This window comes from Toxorhynchites rutilus, chromosome 2 (genome assembly GCF_029784135.1).
Source record: "Toxorhynchites rutilus septentrionalis strain SRP chromosome 2, ASM2978413v1, whole genome shotgun sequence".
Lineage (NCBI taxonomy): Eukaryota > Metazoa > Arthropoda > Insecta > Diptera > Culicidae > Toxorhynchites > Toxorhynchites rutilus.
The window spans coordinates 74,716,450-74,737,474 of NC_073745.1; the positions used below are offsets into that span (position 1 = coordinate 74,716,450).

The window sequence follows — 21,025 nt, forward strand, 5'->3', positions numbered from 1 at the left end:
GCAACACAGAATTTCACACATAGAATTATCCATATCATGATTCTTCGTGGTCAATCTCAACTCAATCTCAATCTGGACTGGATCTAATCTACGCGAAGCAAAGGACATATAATGGGAAAGCAACAACCGAGACAGTGAAGGAAATCGTAGGAAGTGCGAACGAATTCGCAGTGTGGAATTGCTACTAACCGACGGTAAGTTGAATGCTGAAGTATGTGGAGACGCTGTGAACAAAAAAAAATCCCGATCTTGTTGCTGTTTCATAACTAAAGAACCAGATTGAAAATTATCAATCCTTCAAAAAATTACCGTTTATTTTATTTGAATTACAACAAGTTTATACACTGGATTCTTGTTTTACGCGTTTCGTTTTCCGTGATTTTATTTCACACGCGATTCTCACGAAATTACCGTTTTGTCTCATATTCCGAACACTTAAGCTTTGATGGCCATTAAACAGTGTCTCATTACTCAAAATTGTACTTTTACGCGAAATTAATTTGATTTGTGAATGTAATCAAATTAATTTCTTTTCCATTTTTTCACAATAAAATTGATTTACATATGCATATTCATGATGAAAAACTAAAAATATGTTTAATCACTTTTGTCTCAAATTACGAACACCATTTTTGTCACTGACTCATATTCCGAACACTTTTGTCTTAAATTCCGAACAGCAAAAATGCAATTTAAAAAAAAGTCATAACTTTCCAACTACTGGACCGATTCATATAATCGATATATCAAATTAAAGTCAATTAGCTAGTCTTCTTTGGAAAAATGTTATGTTCGCAAAAAAAAATGGATTTTGCTTTTGTAATTACTGATTGTTTTTGTTTCTTTTAGTTTACATGGTTTCGGGACCAAAGAGGCTATATCAGTATTGATACCTGTAAATGATGTTAAAATGAAGTCTATAATCCAAAGAATGTTAGGGTTTTGAAAATTAAATTATTTATAACATTAAAGTTCAGTAAATTCACATTTAAAAATGAAGTGTTCGCAATTCGAATCAAGCGTAAACCTTGATTCAACTTGATTAAATTTTAATGAAGATTCCTGCATAAAAAACCTTTTTTTTATCCATTTATTGTAGATTCTTACCATTTCTAGCACTTAACGTGAAAACAACAAACAAAATAGTTGAGAAAACTACAAAAACTGAAAAATTGACGATGCTTGTTTTTTTACAGAGTTTGCTAACGCAAACATTTTATCATTGGTTTTGACTGTACTTTTTTACAAATGTGTATATAATTTTAAGGCTGTATCGATACCTGTAAATGATTTCAAAATGACGCCAGCACCTCAAAGAATGTCTGTGTTTTCATCATTCAATTATTCATAACATAAAAGTTCAGTAAATTTACATTTTAAAATGAAGTGTTCGGAATTTGAGACTGTTCGGAATGTGAGACAAAACGGTACGCGATTTTTTGTACTCAATTTTTTTTCGCATTAGTCGCGTACAAGAAGCATTCATTCCATAGGTTATGATTCGTTCTCAATCAGCTAGAACTGTGTGCTTTCGATTCAGCTCTAGAGTAAGTGGGGTGATTTGAACACCCCCTTTATCTCCAAAAGTGAGGCTCAACTTAAATATTTGCATGCTGTGTGGGGTGATATGGACATGTTTCTGTGAGATGAAATGGAATCATTCCGGTTTGAAACTTTACTACGAATTGAATCCGGATGTTGCGAAAATACAAAAAAAAAAGACGGACAGGCAATTTTGGAAGAAGGGGGAACTTGGAAGAGCAGCACAGGCCATTAGGGACGGATTTTCTTTGTGCAAAGCATCGAAATTATTTGAGTTTGCTTAAACAACGCTGAAGAGATTCATGCAAAGTTAGTCGGCCGCATCCGAAGAATCACATAGAACCGGTTTTTCACCTCAGCAGGAACTGGAGAAATGGCACTTGATTTGGCTGAAAAAAAAAGCTAACCCATCCGTTTAATCTCAAAATTCGCTCAGTCTGAAAAGATTAGTTTGGCGGATTCATGAAGCGCATAAAATGTTGCATTCAACAATGATCGTCACGGAATATCTAGAGTATGTTACATTTTGGATAACGGGCCTGATCACGAACATCACTGCCACGTACGCTTTCACGTCACTTACACTTCACTTAATCCTTTTGTGTCTATCATCATTGTCACGGACAGTTGCGTGTAAAAATGAATTCCGTGAAGTGAAAGTGTTCATTCCCGTTCATAAGAGACATGTTGGTTGCATAATGTCGGGTGTTTGAACGATGTGTCGGTTGCATAATTTCGGACGTTTGAACGTTATGTAGGTAAAATTTATACAGCGTATGAGATAATATTCCATTTAGTTAATCGTATATTTTAGAATGACAAGTTTGCGATTATACCTCGATGATTAGATTGCTGATTCAAATGCTGGCTCAAAGATGAGGAGGAATACTTGGTTACTCGGGAATAATGCAGTTGTTGAACATATGGGAATTTAATTTTACGCTAGAGAGAAAACATGACTATTATGTTTAATAATCGAAATCTCGCATACTCTTGTACTTAGCTCTGTCTTACTCGTTTGAATAGTGAGAAATATTTAGAATCATATTTTATGAACCGTTTCTACAATTTTGATGAATGATAATATCTTCTATATCTCAGAACAAACCCGAATTTATCCACTTCACGATCAGTAATCTGTAATCTGAGCTACTCCCATATGAGATTCTGAAGTTTAATCCTCTTATCCTTCCCATTCTCGTGTAATTTGAATTACGGGACATGAGGTTTGATTTAATTATTTAAACAGAAACTGGTCAGAAGCATAATCCTCATAGAAAACTTCTGATGGGTTTCAAGGAATTTGACAAAAGCGGAAATTGATTCAGATTTTCTTTAGACGGATATCAAAATTATGGAAAAAGAACTAGAGAAGAATTTAAAAACAGTACCTTGTGAATGCTTGGCAATGATAGACTCATTTTCTCCTTGTTTGAAACTTATTATCACTTTTTTAATATTCTTTCATTCAAAGTGTGTCTTCAAAACAATACCGTTGAAAATATCTATAACATAAAAAGTTATAACTATCGTCCTGATTCTGGTCCGCCAATTGTGAATGTTTGAATTGCAAAAAACTAGCTCTGCTATGCTGGAAAAACTTTACAGTTATTATTTTACATCCCATAGTGCATTTACCGAATCCAAATAAACAAATTTACGTCCTCTGGATACATCAGAATTTCGTTCTAAAAATGCCACCAGGCGGGTAAATTGCTGTTTGTTTATCTTTTGACAAGACACAAGACAAGACAAGAGAAGATTCAAAATGTCAGCAAAAAAGCTAAATAAATACGAAATTAAACTTACTCCATTCCACGTGACTAGCTTTCACCATCTAAAACACAAGTGACAAATATACCTGTTTTTCGCCGTGACGTGACAGTATCGTGGTATTCATAATATCACCGAGTTCATCAAAGTTGTCACGACGGATGAACTCTTCTGGATTCTACGCACACGGTGACAGCCATAATAAGGTTGTATACAATTCACTCCGTTTTCACCGTGAAGTGACGTTCGTGATCAGGCCCAACGCCATCGTTTTGTACCACGAAATTTCGTTGCTGAAAAAGGAATTGCATGGTCTCTACGCAATTCTTTTGGTTTGACTTCTGGCCAAGACACATGATATCGATCCCAGAACACTGTTAATATGTATGTTTTTTTGGATGAAACACATATATTTTAGCATTATTCATATGATCCTTAACAATGACCAAATCAGCCCACATAAAATTTTAATGTCCAAGAATCATTTCATTTATTCTATTATATATTTGGTAGTTTGAATCGAGCTTCAATACTGAGACGAACCAGCCCCAGGACGTTGAAAATCTCAAAAATAAAGAATTGAGAAAAAATCAAGCATCAATAATGATTAAACATTATCGATTGAAGGAAAACGAGTAAAGCTCAGAGTACAATGTAACTTTTTTGATTTAGACAGAATTGGTTTGGAATTATTAGACGATTTGCTTAGGGCGTCCAAATTACCCCCACTTAACCTATATCTCGGATGATCTACAGTGCGGATTATCCACTGAAGCTAGTTTTATAATAATTCTATAAAACATTCCGAAAATTTTCAGTGAGTGGTAGGTTCTTGATCTTTTGTTTTGACCATTGCTTTCACATTATCTGTCCTCTGGTATACACGACCTCGCATATGGATAATTGAATGATTTCTCTATTGATAAGACATGCTGAAATGTCTCTTTTTTCGCGTTTGCACTTCAATTTTTGGTCCTTTATTGCGTCATCCGCGATTTTTGTTATCCGAGGTGACGTTGTCAGACTATTCCACGGATAATCGGGGTTCTACTGTACGACTAATTTGAAATTGAAAATAGGCACAATGCAATTATTTCCTTTTTTTAATTCAAATATATGTAAGAATGTGCACGTGGACAACAGGGGAGGGGTATAGTCAATGTCCACGCTTGTCCACGGAGGGAGAGAGTGGAGTCTAAAATCGTGATTTTTCTGATCACGTGGTATGTGGACAGTCCCTAACCAAAATCATTACAACAGAATTTAGCCATTCTAACACTTTGGTATGATGGAAAAGATTGTTCATAAGTATCAGAACTAATGTTTGCATAAAAGTCTCATGTTATTTAAATAACCGTAAAAGTGTCTCAAGCGACAAAATCTTTGTTCGTCTCATATGAAAAGTTCTGATCATTACGGATGCGCAGAAATCATTTTTTAAGTAAGTACTGGTTTAAATTATGTTGAAGTAGTTGTTTTTAAAGAACAGAATAATTGTTTGCATAAGTGTCTCATGTCATTTGAATAATATCATGTAAAAAAAAATCTTTGTTAAAAGTGAAAAGTGCTGATCTTTTCGGATACACATTGATGGCATTAATTACACATTTATTGCATTAATGGCAAAAGGGTTATACTTCATATGATTTACTCTTGGAGACTATTTCGAAAGATTTCACACGAAGACGAATTATAAAATATAATTTTTATAAAAAAAACATTACATTGAAATATTAGGCTGTCAAAAAAGTCCTGCGGTATTTCCGCGAGGTGTCGTTGTAAGCGCGTAGTTCTAGTTGTATTCATTGTATCGAGTCATACTATAGCTTGTTGGAAAGGTATTTTTGCGCGCTATAATATAGTCCTTGACAGTGTTTTGTTTGGTTAAGTCGTTCGTGAGTTATAGTGTCCAAATATGGAGCAAAATAAAGAGAAAATCCGACATATTTTACAGTACTACTATGACAAAGGCAAAAATGCATCTCAAGCTGCCAATAAAATTTGTGCAGTTTATGGACCCGATACAGTTTCCATTTCCACCGCACAACGATGGTTTTAACGTTTTCGTTCTGGTGTAGAGGTCGTCGAAGATGCGCCACGCTCCGGAAGGCCTGTCGTCGAAAATTGCGACAAAATCGCTGAATTAGCCGAGAAAGACCGACATAGTAGCGGCCGTAGCATCGGCCAAGAACTGGGGATAAGTCCTCAAACCGTTATTAACCATTTGAAGAAGCTTGGATTCACAAAGAAGCTCGATGTATGGGTGCCACACACGTTGACGCAAAAAAAACATCTTTGGTCGTGGTCGAAGCCCGCTGAAGCGGCTCAGACGGTGGCCAAGCCCTCATTAACGGCCAGGAAGGTTCTGCTGTGTGTTTGGTGGGATTGTCAAGGAATAATCTATTATGAGCTGCTTCCCTATGGCCAAACGCTCAATTCGGACCTGTACTGCCAACAACTGGACCGCTTGAAGGTAGCACTCATGAAGAAGAGGCCATCTTCGATAAACAGAGGCCGCATTGTCTTCCATCAGGACAACGCCAGGCCACACACTTCTTTGGTGACGCGACAGAAGCTCCGGGAGCTCGAATGGGAGGTTCTTTTGCATCCGCCGTATAGTCCGGACCTTGCACCAAGTGACTACCACCTGTTTTTGTCCATGGCGAACGAGCTAGGTAGTCAGAAGTTAGCCACAAAAGAGGCCTGTGAAAATTGGCTATCCGAGTTTTTTGCCAATAAGGAAGCGAGCTTCTATAACAGGGGTATTATGATGTTGGCATCTCGTTGGGAACAAGTCATCGAACAAAACGGCGCATATTTGACTTAAAACAAATGATTGTAACTAATTTTATGAACAAATGAAAATTCAAAAAAAAACCGCAGGACTTTTTTGACGGCCTAATACATTGTTAAGTAAAGGCAGTATTCTAGTCTAGAAATTTGTAAAAAATTAAAAAAAATCCGTCATATTTCTGTATTTTAGGCATTCAAGAATATACCCTAGAAAGTACTCATCGAAAATCCCATTAATACCGAGTTAGAGCCATTTTAGTGATGCGGTATCTAACCTGGTACGGCCATAACAATGACCTTCAAACGCGTTTTTCTCGAAACTAGTTTTTTCAAACTGGCGTACATGATAACTCAAGTTCTACTGAACCGATTCATGGCGAACTTATATGAATAGAATCGGTATGCATCTCTCTATCGCATGAACCTCTAAAAAATTATATTCTTCAAATTTTACTATTTTTAAAAAATCGGAAAACTTAAGAAAAAACTTTTTAAACCGCATTTTGATTTTCAAACGGTTGCCATTTTGTCAAAAAATATGCTTTTGACTTGTCCTAGGTTCATGCGATAGCGGCATCTTTACTGATCCAGAGTCTGTTCGGTTTTTTGGTTTCAGATAACCAGAAGGGCTGGAATCGTGTACGCCATAGTACAACTTTTTTTGAAATCCTTCACTTCATCAGCTTTTAACTACACTAGTTATGAATATTTTTTCTCCGTTCGATTTTTGATTTATTGTTAATAGATAGGTTAACAAATAATGATGTAATCAATTTTAAAATACTCTTTGTTTTATTTTTACGGAGCTCGAAAAGTCGTCCGCAATCCGCGTCTCTACACTAGAATACCCCCTTAATACATATATAAGGTTCACAAAAAAATAAAAAAAGTGTTTATTTTTGCATTATCTTGCATGTATCACTGCTTTCTCAAGGAAAAATAATTCCGACCAGTACTACACCCATGCCCAAATTTAATACGACCGCAAAGGCTTAAATGTTCATGGAAATTCCCCCCGGATGTGCACATGTACACGAGATAAAAACATGAAATGAAAAGGTTCTAATCTTGGAATTTCGTTCCTATTATCATCAGCAAATTTTATTCCACCCAATGTTGTGTACAACTTTGGAGTTCCAAGCAACTCACCCCAATTGCACGTTGCCATAGAAGCGCGTCGGGCTTCATGGAAGCAAAACAAACCAAAAACCGGTATCAATAACAAACGCATTGCGTGTGTAAGGATTCATGAGGCCTGAATTGTTGTGGAATAAACATTATCCACAATCAATTGATACAATGGACGACTTAAAAGAATTTGTTGATCTGGACAAAATAACGAACGCCGAATTCAAGGAGCAGATAAAAATTTGGATGGAAGAGCAAGGCATCCACGCTAATCTTCAGCTACAGATGAAAAAGGATTTGATCGAGCAGATCAGCCGGACTGCTTTGGGTAATATTAAATCGTAAATTTTATGCACAATTACGCAATCTCAATTATATTACAGGACGGAAAATTTCACTGAAGCTTCAAACCCACCAGGGTATAGTACTCTCCCCGATGGTACTGGTCCTGAACACACTGGTGGCCGAGTTCCTCTACACCCAGAATTGCCACTTTGCCCTGTCGGTGTTCAGCAATGAGGTGCCCTTCAAGAACACGCTGCCCAATTTCGCCAAATCCAAACACTTCCGGTTGGATCGAAACGAACTGAGAGAAATCTTCCAAGCGCTCGGGATCGACCATCACACCGAGCTGATCGAGAAGTATGAAGCGAAGAGCAAGGAGGGTGCGAAATCTCTGTTGTACATAATTTTCAAATCGATGCTAGCGTCGGTACGCAGGAACGATGAAAAGTTGAAGCAATGCCGGAAAGAGGAAACCGATCGTGTGGCAACGAAAACACTGCTCGAAGAGATGGAGGTGGGGAAATTGCATCGGAATGTGGAAAAATTGCTGCAGAGAGTCCGATTTGTCGGCAAAAGCATCGAGCGGATTGAGGAGCTTCAACGGGACGAAAGCCACGAAGACAACCGCGATGAGGAAATCAGTTCACTTAAAATTTGCACCGAGAACATATCGAAACTGCTGGGCAAGCTGGAAGCTTGTTCCAAAGCGTTTGAAGAGTTTATGGCCAAACTGCAGTTGCAAACAGAGAGTCAACACGAGATCGGGGAAGCGCCAAAACAGGAAGCCAAGTCACAAGAGCCAAAAACTTACGCAGATTTTTTAAACGAACTGAAAACCACTGACTACGGGAAAAAATATGTTGCCAAGCTCCAGAAACAGATAACCAAGTTGATGGATAAGGAAAAGGTGTTACTGGAATCTAAATTTGCAAATAAATTGCATAAAGCAGAGCTGGAGCACCAATCCAAGCTGGAGAGGCTACTATCAGAGCGCATCAATGAAATATCGAGGGCAAAGGAGAGAGAGTTAATCAAATCACCGAAACTGACAAACAGAACTAGTGAAACAGAAGAAAGTGTTCATTTCATGAAGAAAATTGACGAAAAAATAGATCAGCTGTATCAGCATGAGCGAAACGTCGATCAAAAGCTGGTCACACTAAAAAGTGATCTGCAGAAGCACGAATTGCGACAGAGTAGATTTTTCCAGTCACTTGATGCAGCCAAAACCAAGGAGAAAAAGTTGCTGGTCCTACATGATGTGGAACGGAAGCTACTGGCAACCTATGAAGATGAGACGCAGAATATAATCCAGAACGCAAAAGCTACGATTGAGCAATTGGAAAATGAAAGCGATAAAATCAATCGATCATTTCAGCAATACCTGCACAAGCAGAAGGAAGATAAACGAAGATCGAACGACGAGAAAGTACAGATTTGGCAAAAGTACAACGACCAAAAGCTGGAACTAAATCAGCGAGAGCTGATGAATGTTAATGGTCATCAACAAACTGCGCCGATAGCAAGGGAAATCCTTCCACCGCTAAAAAACAACTTACCAGAGATGATGGAATTCGAGAATCCCTTCAAAAATTTCGATCCACACAAATATTTACGCAGACCAAAAAATTGCAACGTGGAATTTAGTGCGCAAAAAGATCGTAACGTCGTTGACGTGGCTTTGAATACTTCACCAGAGCCAAAAGAAGCTGAAGCAAAGCCACCCAAACCCTCATCAGCGGAATCAAAGAAAAATGAAAACCCGAAAGAAAGCGATAGCATAAATATCGAGATAACCAAAACCGATGTGGTTCCTAGCAAACGAACAGAGCTCCCTAATAAATCCATGAACACAATAAATAAAGTACAATCAGACACCCGACTCAGTGAGCTATTGGCAAAAGATACGCTCAACTTGAAGCGGAGCATCGAGGAGAACCTCCAAAAGCTGGATGAAATGAGCAAAACGTACACAAAGTCGTCCTCTTCGAGCGAGACCGGCAAACAACGGACCTACAATGTGAAACCAACAAACGAGACAGTGGAGGAAATCGTAGGAAGTGCGGACGATTCGTCCAGCAGTGTGGAACTGCAACTATCCGATGGGGAGTTGAGCGAAGGAAGTATGCGGAAACGTATTGGCGACGCTGCGGCAAACAAGAAAATAACAGATCTTGACAGCACAAAAGAGCTATTGGAATTTGCGGCGATTAATTTTCCAATCGATGAGAGAGCTGATAACCGGGGTCCAGAAGGAGAGATGCCCAAAAAGGATTCCTTGGAGCTGGGATCTCTTGGCTCGTTGAGCGATTTAGACGTAAGTGACGACAGTAGATCAAACAATGACGATAATAGGGAGGACAGCATTATTGATATTGTGGAACGAATATCTACCGGCAAAAGATCGCTCTCCGAAAACAGTTGGAGCTAAACGAACATTTTAATCCCTATTCAACATTTACAATTGAAAACAATGAAATTGTTTCCTATCATTAGTACATACTATAGTAATCTTTTTACTTGAAGTGTATACGTAAAATCAATGTTTGAATACAAGATGAATCACACGTTTATTCTTTTATTTTTGGTCTAACAAATGTAATAATTAAAAACCAGTTTTCTAAATTTATCTTATCAAATAACGAATCATCCTCCCTGAACAGCAATGTTTCACTTGTGTCCAAATTTAGTATCCCTTCCTTCCTCTGAAACGCTGTCGATTGTCCAACTGATCAATTTGAAAGAAAAGCGACATCAATTCAAATCTACATTCATCAACCATTCATCTAACCCTTGAACGACACATACCATTGACCGTTTGCATTCGAAGAACGTCACCCGCAGGGCCTGGCACTCATCCGGTACGGATCCATCGGTCCTGCTCAAACATTCCCGGGGGAGCTTCTTTTCCTGCAACGGTGTTTGAAATTCAATACCGAAGCGGCGATACACAATTTTGTTGCATCGCTCCTCTGCGAATTACCTTCCGGCAACAGTCACTCTGCAGGAGACACATTTTCAAATCGGCTCGCACTCTGGCGCAAGCGGTTTTGTCGGCCAACTCCTCGGAACCCTCGTAGCGCATCATTTTGATTGATTTTTGGTGGAATTGCTACCGGTATTTGATGAAAGTAGGATCAATTTTATTAGATCATAGAACCGATGAAGAGCGTTACGTACGTTTTTTGGAGGTGTAACTGAAAATGTTGCACAATTTGTTATGACTTTTGCTTTTGCACAGCAAAAATGTATGCTGTTAAATAAACACAATAATTGAACACAGTACAATTCTCGCGCAACTTTTGAAAAGGTCCTAAGTAACAAATGTAAACAAATCGAGTTAATGGATGCATACTATTAGTGCTCAATCATTGAATGCAATGCGAAAACAACCGTTCAAGTATCTATCCTTTTCACCTTTTTATTACCGATACAAAAAATGTCCAATGTACAGATTCGAATTTTATGCACTCCACTATTATTTCGGACGCCTCTTTCCTCTGATGCTCGATACGTCCGAAGTAACAAAGCAATCAAAACAACACGAAGTCGCACTTCGGACATTTTGAGTTTTTGTTATTTTCGGGTGTTGATATCGTTTTGAGTGCAATTCAACGAGTTATAACAATAATGATCTGCCCTTAGCTCGAAATGCAAGTATTTGAAGCGTTGTTCAGTAGTTATTTGCAAATTGTCATCGTACAACGTAATTTGTCGAATGTACGAAGCGGTCAGTCAAAACGTCCAATGTAACATTTTTCGCTCGGAGGTTTCAATATCAAACTAAAATCACATAACAACAGATACGATTGGTTTCGCGGAGTTATTATTGACTGCTAGTGGTAAAAGTAGTGATAAAGATCGATTCCTTTTGAAACAATTCGCGGAACAATGTTCCGATCTTCAACTTCGTTTTTCTCGAGTTGATGTGAATGTTACATAGGACCTTTTCAAAAATTACGCGAGAATTGGTTGGTGTTAAGTCAGAGCGGACCAAGTCGCAAAATTAAAAATATTGAGTTATTAATTAAATTAGGTTAAACATTTTGTAAGCTACATTCCACATTTATCAGATTTGTATGATATTTTTTCACTACCTGCAAGCAAAAGTGATTATCATTTACATAGAGTACTAATTTGATTTGGGAAAAATCATTTTGATTCATAATTTTTATTTTAAAAGTGTGTCCATTTCTTCTGCGAACCCATATTGTCATGCCTACTCCCCCATTCCGTAATACAAAGCTCAATGCCGTCAACGCATATTAGAGCTCATCGCGTCCTATGACATACTGATCGCTTTAGATCGCGCGTTTTTTGAGGTTTCATTGCACCGCATTCCACTTGTAAACAACCCAGCACAAGGATGCCAGATATGATAGCACATTTTCATTCTGTAAACAGTTGAATTGTGGGATATTTAATTATGTAATAAATAGTATTTTTCTCAAAAAAGCTTCAATCGAAAACCTAAACTGAAAGTACAGCATATGAAACATTTTTTTCAGTGGCATTTTGTTACTATTTCTCTCAACAACTCAATTATCATTTTCGTTCGATGAGTTCGGTTGTGAAGATATTTATAAATAAATCGTCTGGCAATCATCACTTTCTTTCACTCGCGGCAAAACACTCCACAAACAGTTTCGCCGCACTGAAATCCGCATCGCATAGCGTTTACTATGTCAGGTCCGGGCGACTTACATTTAATTACCGCATTCGTGAACGAAAGAGTTTTCTCGCAAACGAACACGCACCCACGCCCGCATCGCAACGCATTTACTATGTCCTCGGCCGAATGGTAGTATTAGCAACTAGAAACTTGGGGCTTTCACAAAAAAGCCAAACTCGTATTGATCTTATGTGATTTTCATGAAGAAAAATCGATTTGCATTTACTAGTTGCGTGAAAACATCCTAAATCGGACAAACCAAGATTATTTACCCTATTTTTTTTTAATTTGCTAAAATTTGAAAAATATAAAGTTTCCTGGAATTTTCTCTTAAATTTTTTACGAATCTCGAAACGAGATTCGGTCATGATTATTTTAATTTATTTCTATTTAAATTCATTTTAACCCTTAAATATCATCAGTAAATGGTAAGAAAGATAGATTTTTGTATATTTACAATGGTTTCAACCTGGGTCATGCGGAGTCAATGAAGTGCATTTTGCTTTAAAAAAAATATTTTGGAACTTTTTCCCCTCACATTATCTGTCAAATGTTTCTCCGATCAAAGAAACAAACGTTTTCGTGACTCGGACTTAGTTTATTTATGTTTGTGTCCGAAGCAGACTTTCATTCGAGAAAGTGATCAGTTTGATTAAAAATGCGTTGTTTAGTGAAAGACTGTCCGAATACAGGTAAAAAAAAACTCGCGTAAGTTTCCATCGTTCCCCCTCGAATGCGTTCTTATAAATGTACTGGGTCGGTTTTCGTGGAGGATACCTGTGTTTGAGGAGTAAGTACAATGATTGAATTGTTATAAACTAATAGTGTTGCAAAGTTTTCCTTTACTTTTGCAGGACCTTTTTAATAGAAATACGTTGTTCCAGTTCAACCGAAAAGGGAACCTGGTAAAACTTCGAAACGCTCTCCATTAATTAGGACGATTATCGAGCAAGAGGAATACGTCCATCACCAACACGTAGCGCAGGTTGTTTTGCCGCTATATTCACAACCATACGAATTAAATCCGGGAAGATCCTAATCCATGGAGTGGCGATAACATCGCAGAGTCTGAGTGTAAAATTCCGAAAATATTTAAAAGCTTTGCGAAACTCGACCCATCGTTCCGGAGAAAAGTTTAAACACCAAAACGGTTGGGGTTCTGCCATAACGAACCAAGCGCCATTTTTTTCAAAATTGAGTTACTTACAGAACTGAATGCAGAAACTGATAATCTATCGACAACAAATTAACCGTGTCATTCGGACAGTTCACAACGGCTCCAAAACAAGAATTCTTTGTAGCAGACTGTGGAAAAAACGAACGATTTTCATCAGGAAAACGTGGAGTCGGCGCCGTGTCTCACAAAAACGTAAGCATGCTTTTTCTCAATTTTAGAAGGAAGAACCACGTGAAACGTGATAGAAATGCAAGCAAATCATACATCAACATACGAGGGGCGATAGTCGCAGCTAAGAAGATCCAAGCCGATTACGTCTGTGGTTGTCCATAAAATTGTTATAACAAAATGTTTTTTGAGCAACGTCTGTCATATTTCAAACAGTTTTACGAAAAAGCATCGTGGGAAACACAAACAATATTTTTTGCAAAATCAACTCGTATTTCAATAGGTCAACGGAGGAGGATTTCCGATCAAGATCAGTGGAAGAAGTTTTCTCATCTTGTAAGCAAAACACTTTGAAACTTTGTTGTCACTAAAATAACAAGCGATGATTTTTACTCCACTGGAGCGTTGTAAAAATTAATTATCAATAGAAAAAAGGATAAGAACAAAGACAATGTGAATCACATCACATTCGTTTTAAGATCGTTTATAGATCGAATTAAATGTGTAAAATCGGTGTTAACATTGAGAAATGCTGTTGACTGTTCGCTGAATGGAGCGAGACTAGAATGAAAATCAAGAATAAAAATTCATTCATGCTAATCAATTAATCAGTCAATCTCTATATTCCTTCTGCCTTCCTTTTGCACGTCAACGAAATCACATAACTCTTCGAACAACTTGGATAACAACCATATGGTAATGTTTTGCACCAAATAATAGCCAAGTATGAAAAATTGTAAACCTTTCTACAGTGTAACTTTGTTAGAGGAACATACATTTTGATGTAGAGCAAAAACCATTCGATTGAAATGATTTTTTTTTCTGCTGCATAACACAAACACATCTGAGCTCCGCAACACATTCAGGATTGTTTACTTAGAAAGACGTTATACTTTGTATATAGTTTTGATTTCCAATTGTGAAAGTTTATAAGCATCAATTAATTTAGCGAATATTAATGTAAAGTTACGTTTTTATTCACAATAAGCTTAGGTCTTCGCTTTGTCCACGTGAACAGTCCTTTCCAGGAAAATGAAAAATCGAAAAAAAAACAATTATTGAACATTTGGGTTTCTTTAACACCAATAATCAAAATTACACCAATGGCTTTTGCCGATAAAATATTTTGAACAGCTTGGCCGTTAATGGGTTAATATTTTATGAGAAAAATGCAGAATTGAGTAAATTCAAAGTTAAAAAATAGTAGTAGAAGAAAATATAACCACAATATTTCGATAATGCCTTATTGAACTTATTTTGCCGACTGCGAACTTGTCGTTGCTGATGTATGTGACGTGAATGTTGTATTTTAATCGCTCTTAATCCTAGCTCTAAGTAGGGTATACTTCTAGGCGCCTTGTCTCTAAGATTATTTCCTGTGCTAAATTGAGAAGCAACGAAAAAAAATTGATTCTTATTTTTTTTTCAAAATAGAACCACGTGGTAATTTAAATGTTTGTATGAGCATTTTTAATATTTTTAATTAACAGTGTACATATTATTATTTGTAAACATCCATCAGCTGATTCCGACATTTAGAATTGATAGCACAAATCAATCTTGTTTACATGTTTCTTGATCTAGTTATTTCTGCTATTGTTCAAAATATTTCTTACATTTATTTCATCTAGTAAAATATTTTAGAAGTGATGTACATACGTAGTTGCAAAAATACTTAAGACAAAAAGATAATCCTGGTTAAACGGCACCGAGTGTGAAGAAACAGCAAATGAAGTTTGTTGAATTTTTTTACAGAAAATGATAACGTATTTACGGCAAACACGATATTTGTGTACGAAACCGTTTTTCGAGACGGACGCCCTCATATACTCCTGCAAAGCCCGTGATAAAGTACCACTGAACCTTCCATCGAACGCAATCACCTCCTTCTATACCTGCGGTCCAACGGTGTACGATTCGGCTCACATCGGTCATGCCAGCTGTTACGTTCGACTCGACATTATACAGCGCATCTTGAGAAACCACTTCCGGCTGAATTTGGTAACTGCAATGAATATCACCGACATCGACGATAAAATAATCAAACGAGCCGAGCTACAGGGAAAGGCTTGGCATAACATTTCCAAACATTTCGAGCTGGAGTTTTGGGGTGATCTCCAGCGGTTAAACGTTAAACTACCGGATATAAAACTGCGGGTAACCGATCACATTCCCTCAATTGTAAGCTTTATTGAGAAATTAGTGATAAGCAGTTTTGCCTACTCTTCAATCGACGGCTCGATTTACTTTGACTCCTGCAAATATCCTCAGTATGGAAAGCTGCAAAACGTTCCTACTGAAGCAGCTCCCGGCGAGGGCAAGAAAAACGCCGCCGATTTTGCCCTTTGGAAAGCAGCCAAACCCGGGGAACCGTCATGGGATTCGCCCTTCGGAAAGGGTCGCCCAGGTTGGCATATCGAGTGTTCAACGCTAGCATCTCACATTTTCGGGGAACGACTCGATTTTCACGCCGGTGGCATGGATCTGCGGTTTCCCCATCATGAGAACGAAGAAGCTCAAAGCTGTTGCTATCATCGGGTCGATGACTGGGTCAGCTACTGGATTCACACCGGCCAGCTACACGTGGAAGGGCAGCAGCACAAAATGTCAAAATCGCTGAAGAATACCATCAGCGTGTCGGATTTACTGCAACGATTCTCGACTGATGAATTCCGAATGCTTTGTTTGCTTTCCCACTATCGGAATTCGATTGATTTCGGTAACGAAACGATGACGGTTGCGACGAGTGTTTTGAAAAAGTTCCACTCGTTCCTGGACGATACGAAGGCTTATGTCACCGGAGTGAGACCAGCATGCGACGTAGATGCGAGCTCCCTCCATTGCAAGCTAGATGAAGCAGTTGTCAAGATTGATGGTTTTCTGAAAAATGACTTCAACACAGCCGGCGTTATCACCACGCTGGGGGAGCTCTCATCCGAGGTTCATAAATCGATAAACCAAAAGCAGACAAAGTTAACTGTAGCATCGGAAAGCGGCTCAATTCAGGCCGTTTCGAACTACATCCGGCAGCAGCTACTAATGTTCGGTTTAGTTTCGATGGATGACGATCATCGGTCCGATTCGAACGAATCCAATGGTTCAACGGAACGGATTATAGAAAGTGTTGTACAAATTAGGAATTCCATCCGCTCTCAAGCGATGAGCAACAAAGATCCGAGGATGTTTGCCATATGTGATCAAATACGGGATCAGCTTAAGGAGATGAATGTGGAAATAAAGGATCATGGCAAAATTTCTTCTTGGAGCTTCACGAAGCGATGAAAAAGTGAATAATAAACACATTTTGAAAAAAATATATGTATTATGAAAGGTTTTTTCCGTATTCAATATGTATCCTATATGAAGATTTCGACCACTTTGAGAATCCCTGCTTTAACAAATCCCGCGAAACAACTGGTTTTGAGATTCCTGATTCTATTTTTATTAAGGCGCATTAGCCTGACGGGGCGGGAGTTCAATACTTCGACAATTTTGCTTAATGACTATGTTAATAATATGTAACCGATTACTTGCGGTGCTAAAAATTACTTAATCGTGCTAAGAAGTCGACGAGAGCATGGTTCCAGGAACTGAATGTAAGTCGTGATTTCATTCGCGTGATATTTTCAATCGCTAGGGTTACCATCTGTCCTGATTCAGCGGCAGTTGTCCTGATTGTGATAATGAAAAATAAATTTTGGGCGAGACGAAGTTTGCCGGGTCAGCTAGTTTCTTATAAAAATCAGGACAAATGCTAGAATATGAAAAATAAATCAGGACGCCCCAAAAGCATCTAAAATTCACGTTTTTTTTACTAAGCCGTTACATAAAATTCTTGTGCTTTTTATTATGAATCTACAAAAAATACATGGTGGTACAAATATGCCTAGCATATCAACATGGTGCAATTGAGCTTGATGTTGTTTTTTCTAAAAGCTTGGAGCAAACAATAACTTTTTTTGTGTTTTCCAGAAGTTTAGGCATAAAAACATAGTTTAATTAACAAAAGTGAAAAATGCCAAAAGGTAAGCACTTTCAATCTTCAAGAGAAGGCGTTTGATTTCAAATTCAAAGGAAACGACAGCAGGAAAGAACGAAATTGAAGAATCGATGTTTCAGTTTGAGTAGAGAATACTTACAATCGAAAAAGATTCTGACTAATGATATAAGATGAAATAAAAAATCATTTTCATCTTCTCGTGTTTCGAAATTGTCAAGCTCTGATCATAATACCATAATACTTCTTAAACTTTTTGGTTTTGAGTAAAAACTTGTTGACGTAGGATTACGTCTATCAGGAACATATTGGGGTACAAAATGAAAAACGAAAAATCTGCCTCATCGCGAAAATTGTCCAATTTCAAGCGCTCATTGCTCAGTCATTTGCTGATGGATTTTCGAGATATTTGCACCAATTGATTTAGGCATTCCCTAATAATTTAATACAATAAAGAAAATTATATATTTTATGAAGCTAACCATCGAAGAACTGAATGTCAAACATTATCTACACGAAAGTCCCGCGTTTTGATTGGTCAATTGGCACAAGCAATCTGTACTCTTCCAGATATAAATATGGGACTGTGCAATGAATTATGAGTTTGGTTTGATTTTCTGCTGCTGTAAATCTCGCGTCCCATTCGACATTTTGTATCGAACGACTAATTATCATCCTTCCGCCATCATCGCTCGATTGTATCACTGGTGTAGTGAACAAACAATACTCAATAAACAAGCTGAAGGCTCTTTTTCAGGGCCATCAAATTACTATCAACGAGTTTAATAATGAAATTTTTCAAACATATATAATAATGAAATTTTTCAAACATATATATAACAACATTTTTTGGTCATAATCGTAGCTGTGACAGGTGTCCTGATTTTCAATTCCGACCAGATGATATCCATATAGCTTAGTTGAGAGACTGACATGAGCAAAACACATGTATTTTTCTGACAGCTAATTATACGAAAAATTATTTAGAGTTGGCGATAGTTAACAATTATGAATTTTGATATCAAGAAAAATTCGAGGGGTTGTATTCGAGACACGACCGCTTAAGACGTAGGGCTACGCAATCTTTTTTTTTGAATTAGTTGGTTTATCATTCCGGATATTATTTGCGAATACGTCGAAAGTTCATAAATAACTCTTTAGAAAAAAGTTCCGGGAACCCTGAAATGATTTAATGGCTTGCGTGGTTTTGTAGAATCATTTCGAGAAGCAACGATTCTTCCTAGCCTTTGCGAGAACAATACACTAATTGGTCATATGTCGCAATTTGTTTCTTTATATCAATGCACGCATTGCACTGAGTATTTAACGATAGGCATCTTCCGTGCATCGCCATTCAACAAGCATCAAACACGCGTCTAACAGATGCACACAGTTGCAGCGATAAATTTTAAGTGAAATATTCGCTAGCGTTCACAGCTCAAGGGGAAACATAAAACACAAAACGAGCAGAATAAGCGACCTTTGTTGTTTCGGGCACAGAAAGATTCTAAGAATTTTCCTCAGAGAAGACGCAATACTTATGCGCTAGCGACAGCTTACTTACATCGCAAATATTCTCTTTTCGCTATCCCTCTTCGTTGTTTATATTCTTCTTCTTATTCTCCTTTATTTACGGAGATTTTAAATCCAACGATTCATTCGTCTCCGACTGTTTCTATTCTAGCGGCTGCATAAGTTGGTCGTTATTGACAGCTCTGTTCGAGAATGCACATAAATGGATATAACAAATGTATGAAGAAATTATAACGCTTCCAATTTTCATCAATTTAAACCATATATAGACTATGGGATTGTAATGTATAGCATAACAAACGAATCTTAGAAAGTTTCCGATTCGATTGGTATGCGAATCGTAAAAATCTGTTCGCAGCAAAAATAGTTATTAACGTTAACTTTATTTCATAAAAACGTGACCTGTTTTCTGATTTGGCACCCTTAATGTAAGATGTCCTTAATGTACGTCAAAATCGAAGCCATTTTTTCTTTACGAGTGAATGCTATTTGAATTTCAGACGAAAGCAACGCTAGACAAACTCGAGCATTTCTCAATAGATCGGAAATATGATCGCATCAGTTGACAGGAAATATTTCTACGCATCTCTTAGAGTTAACCCTTTCGTTACGAGCGTCGTCTATAGGCGACATCCGCGCGATGGCCTATGTGTGCGAGCGTCCTGGTGATACTGCACATCGATCGCACCAGCGCGATATGCATACTTTTCGACGCAGCGCTCCGTTCAGCGGTAGCACTCCGACGGAGCACACCGCCTTAGTGAAAGGGTTAATGAAAATTTTATTTTTATTTGTACAATTGTGAAATGTCAAACATTATCCAAACACGCTAACTGCGATTTGTGCTCCTCAGATTATGCCGATCAAAAAGAACAATGGAGTAACAGCGAAATACGATTTTCCCAACAAGGACTTCAAAACCAAGGTGCCTGGGCAAATCAGAATTACAAATACATGCAAATCGGGAATATTTTTGTTCCATCTGAAATGTGGAACTGCGCAGCGATGACAACTTTGTGTTGGGTCCCCGGTCACAGCAACATTCATGGCAACGAGCGGGCGGACACACTGGCGGCAGTTGGTAGGTCGGCACAGGCATTCGCGACGGACACCATTCCTGCGGCTGACATATTTAAAAACTTCAAAAACGAGACCATCATTCACTTTACGCGACACTGGAGAAGCTCGACAGGCTTGTTAAGCAAAGTTAAAGGCGATTTGAGCCGATGGAACGATAGGGACGACAGACGGGAACAAAGGGTCCTGTCCAGGTTGCGTGCGAGACACACGAGGGTCACCCACGCTCACACGATCACCAGATGTGATCCACCAATCTGCACAACATGCAACACCAGATTAACAGTCGAACATATGCTAATCAACTGTGCGGAGTATCATGACCTGCGAGAACATTACCAACTATCAACATCAATAAGGGATGTTCTCAGCAATGACCCTGTTAGAGAGGAGGTTCTTCTGTCGTTCCTGAAGGATGCCGGTCTGTTTTGGGAAATTTAAAAGAGCACCTTCCCTGTCCGGAGAAGTTCCGACTTCAACTGACGAGCCTCCGGCGGCAGGTGCTGCGGGGAACCTGAGTGTAGCCCGCGTGAGTACCATTTCTATTCTCGTAATCAACACGTATACTGTTCCTTTGCGTTTTTCCAGAAATATCACATGCGTTGTACTGAAAATCAGGATTTGCTAGGATGAAGATAAGACAAACGGACGAGACAATCTATGCTGCCCGTCTCGTCTCCGCAACGCCCCTGTACGAGGAGGTTTCGTTATATACTGATTGACAACGATGAAAATATTGTTAAATGTGTCGTTCATTTTCCATTATGTCATGTAATTGTATTATTATTTGCATTTGTAAAACCATACATTTTCCGAGATACGGTGAATGACCTAAAAGGTTAAAGCCGGCCGAAATAAACCAAACATAATAATAATAATA

General features: G+C 38.1%; 4 protein-coding genes across 6 annotated transcripts; 3 read left to right on the forward strand and 1 right to left on the reverse strand.

Moving 5' to 3' along the window:
* Window positions 1–7,329: 7,329 nt before the first annotated feature.
* LOC129768872 (uncharacterized) lies at window positions 7,330–10,082 on the forward strand. Its single transcript, XM_055770808.1, has 2 exons — window positions 7,330–7,564; window positions 7,620–10,082. Exons 1-2 carry the CDS (start codon window positions 7,357–7,359, stop codon window positions 9,950–9,952), a joined length of 2,541 nt encoding a protein of 846 aa, XP_055626783.1. The 5' UTR covers window positions 7,330–7,356; the 3' UTR covers window positions 9,953–10,082.
* LOC129768873 (cytochrome c oxidase assembly factor 5) lies at window positions 10,067–10,768 on the reverse strand. Of its 2 annotated transcripts, XM_055770810.1 has the most exons (4): window positions 10,702–10,768; window positions 10,505–10,633; window positions 10,330–10,431; window positions 10,067–10,249 (listed from the first exon to the last, which is right to left on the reverse strand). In XM_055770810.1, exons 2-4 carry the CDS (start codon window positions 10,607–10,609, stop codon window positions 10,208–10,210), a joined length of 249 nt encoding a protein of 82 aa, XP_055626785.1. In that variant the 5' UTR covers window positions 10,610–10,633; window positions 10,702–10,768; the 3' UTR covers window positions 10,067–10,207. The 2 variants fall into 2 exon arrangements, with proteins under 2 accessions (XP_055626785.1, XP_055626784.1); XM_055770809.1 differs by having other exon boundaries at window positions 10,505–10,736.
* A 2,086-nt stretch (window positions 10,769–12,854) lies between these two features.
* On the forward strand, window positions 12,855–20,857 carry LOC129767621 (uncharacterized). 2 transcript variants are annotated; one of them, XM_055768685.1, is made up of 4 exons: window positions 12,855–12,983; window positions 13,048–13,343; window positions 13,403–13,562; window positions 19,922–20,857. In XM_055768685.1, the coding sequence occupies exons 3-4, from the start codon at window positions 13,409–13,411 to the stop codon at window positions 20,584–20,586; spliced, it is 819 nt and encodes a 272-aa protein (XP_055624660.1). In that variant the 5' UTR covers window positions 12,855–12,983; window positions 13,048–13,343; window positions 13,403–13,408; the 3' UTR covers window positions 20,587–20,857. The 2 variants fall into 2 exon arrangements, with proteins under 2 accessions (XP_055624660.1, XP_055624661.1); XM_055768686.1 differs by lacking the exons at window positions 12,855–12,983; window positions 13,048–13,343; window positions 13,403–13,562 and adding an exon at window positions 17,013–17,134.
* LOC129767620 (probable cysteine--tRNA ligase, mitochondrial) lies at window positions 15,074–16,849 on the forward strand. The gene has a single exon (XM_055768684.1). It carries the CDS (start codon window positions 15,297–15,299, stop codon window positions 16,818–16,820), a length of 1,524 nt encoding a protein of 507 aa, XP_055624659.1. The 5' UTR covers window positions 15,074–15,296; the 3' UTR covers window positions 16,821–16,849.
* Window positions 20,858–21,025: the final 168 nt, after the last annotated feature.

Excerpts from the sequence above, each read along its gene's own strand:
- LOC129768872 (XM_055770808.1), top strand. The coding sequence starts at position 7,357 with ATGAGGCCTGAATTGTTGTGGAATAAACATTATCCACAATCAATTGAT. Across the intron at positions 7,565-7,619 it reads GATCAGCCGGACTGCTTTGG|GACGGAAAATTTCACTGAAG; the intron begins GTAATATTAAAT and ends ATTATATTACAG.
- LOC129768873 (XM_055770810.1), bottom strand. The coding sequence starts at position 10,609 with ATGATGCGCTACGAGGGTTCCGAGGAGTTGGCCGACAAAACCGCTTGC. Across the intron at positions 10,432-10,504 it reads AGAGTGACTGTTGCCGGAAG|GAAAAGAAGCTCCCCCGGGA; the intron begins GTAATTCGCAGA and ends ACACCGTTGCAG. Across the intron at positions 10,250-10,329 it reads TCGAATGCAAACGGTCAATG|TTGGACAATCGACAGCGTTT; the intron begins GTATGTGTCGTT and ends CAAATTGATCAG.
- LOC129767621 (XM_055768685.1), top strand. The coding sequence starts at position 13,409 with ATGCAGAAACTGATAATCTATCGACAACAAATTAACCGTGTCATTCGG. Across the intron at positions 13,563-19,921 it reads GCGCCGTGTCTCACAAAAAC|ATTATGCCGATCAAAAAGAA; the intron begins GTAAGCATGCTT and ends TGTGCTCCTCAG.
- LOC129767620 (XM_055768684.1), top strand. The coding sequence starts at position 15,297 with ATGATAACGTATTTACGGCAAACACGATATTTGTGTACGAAACCGTTT.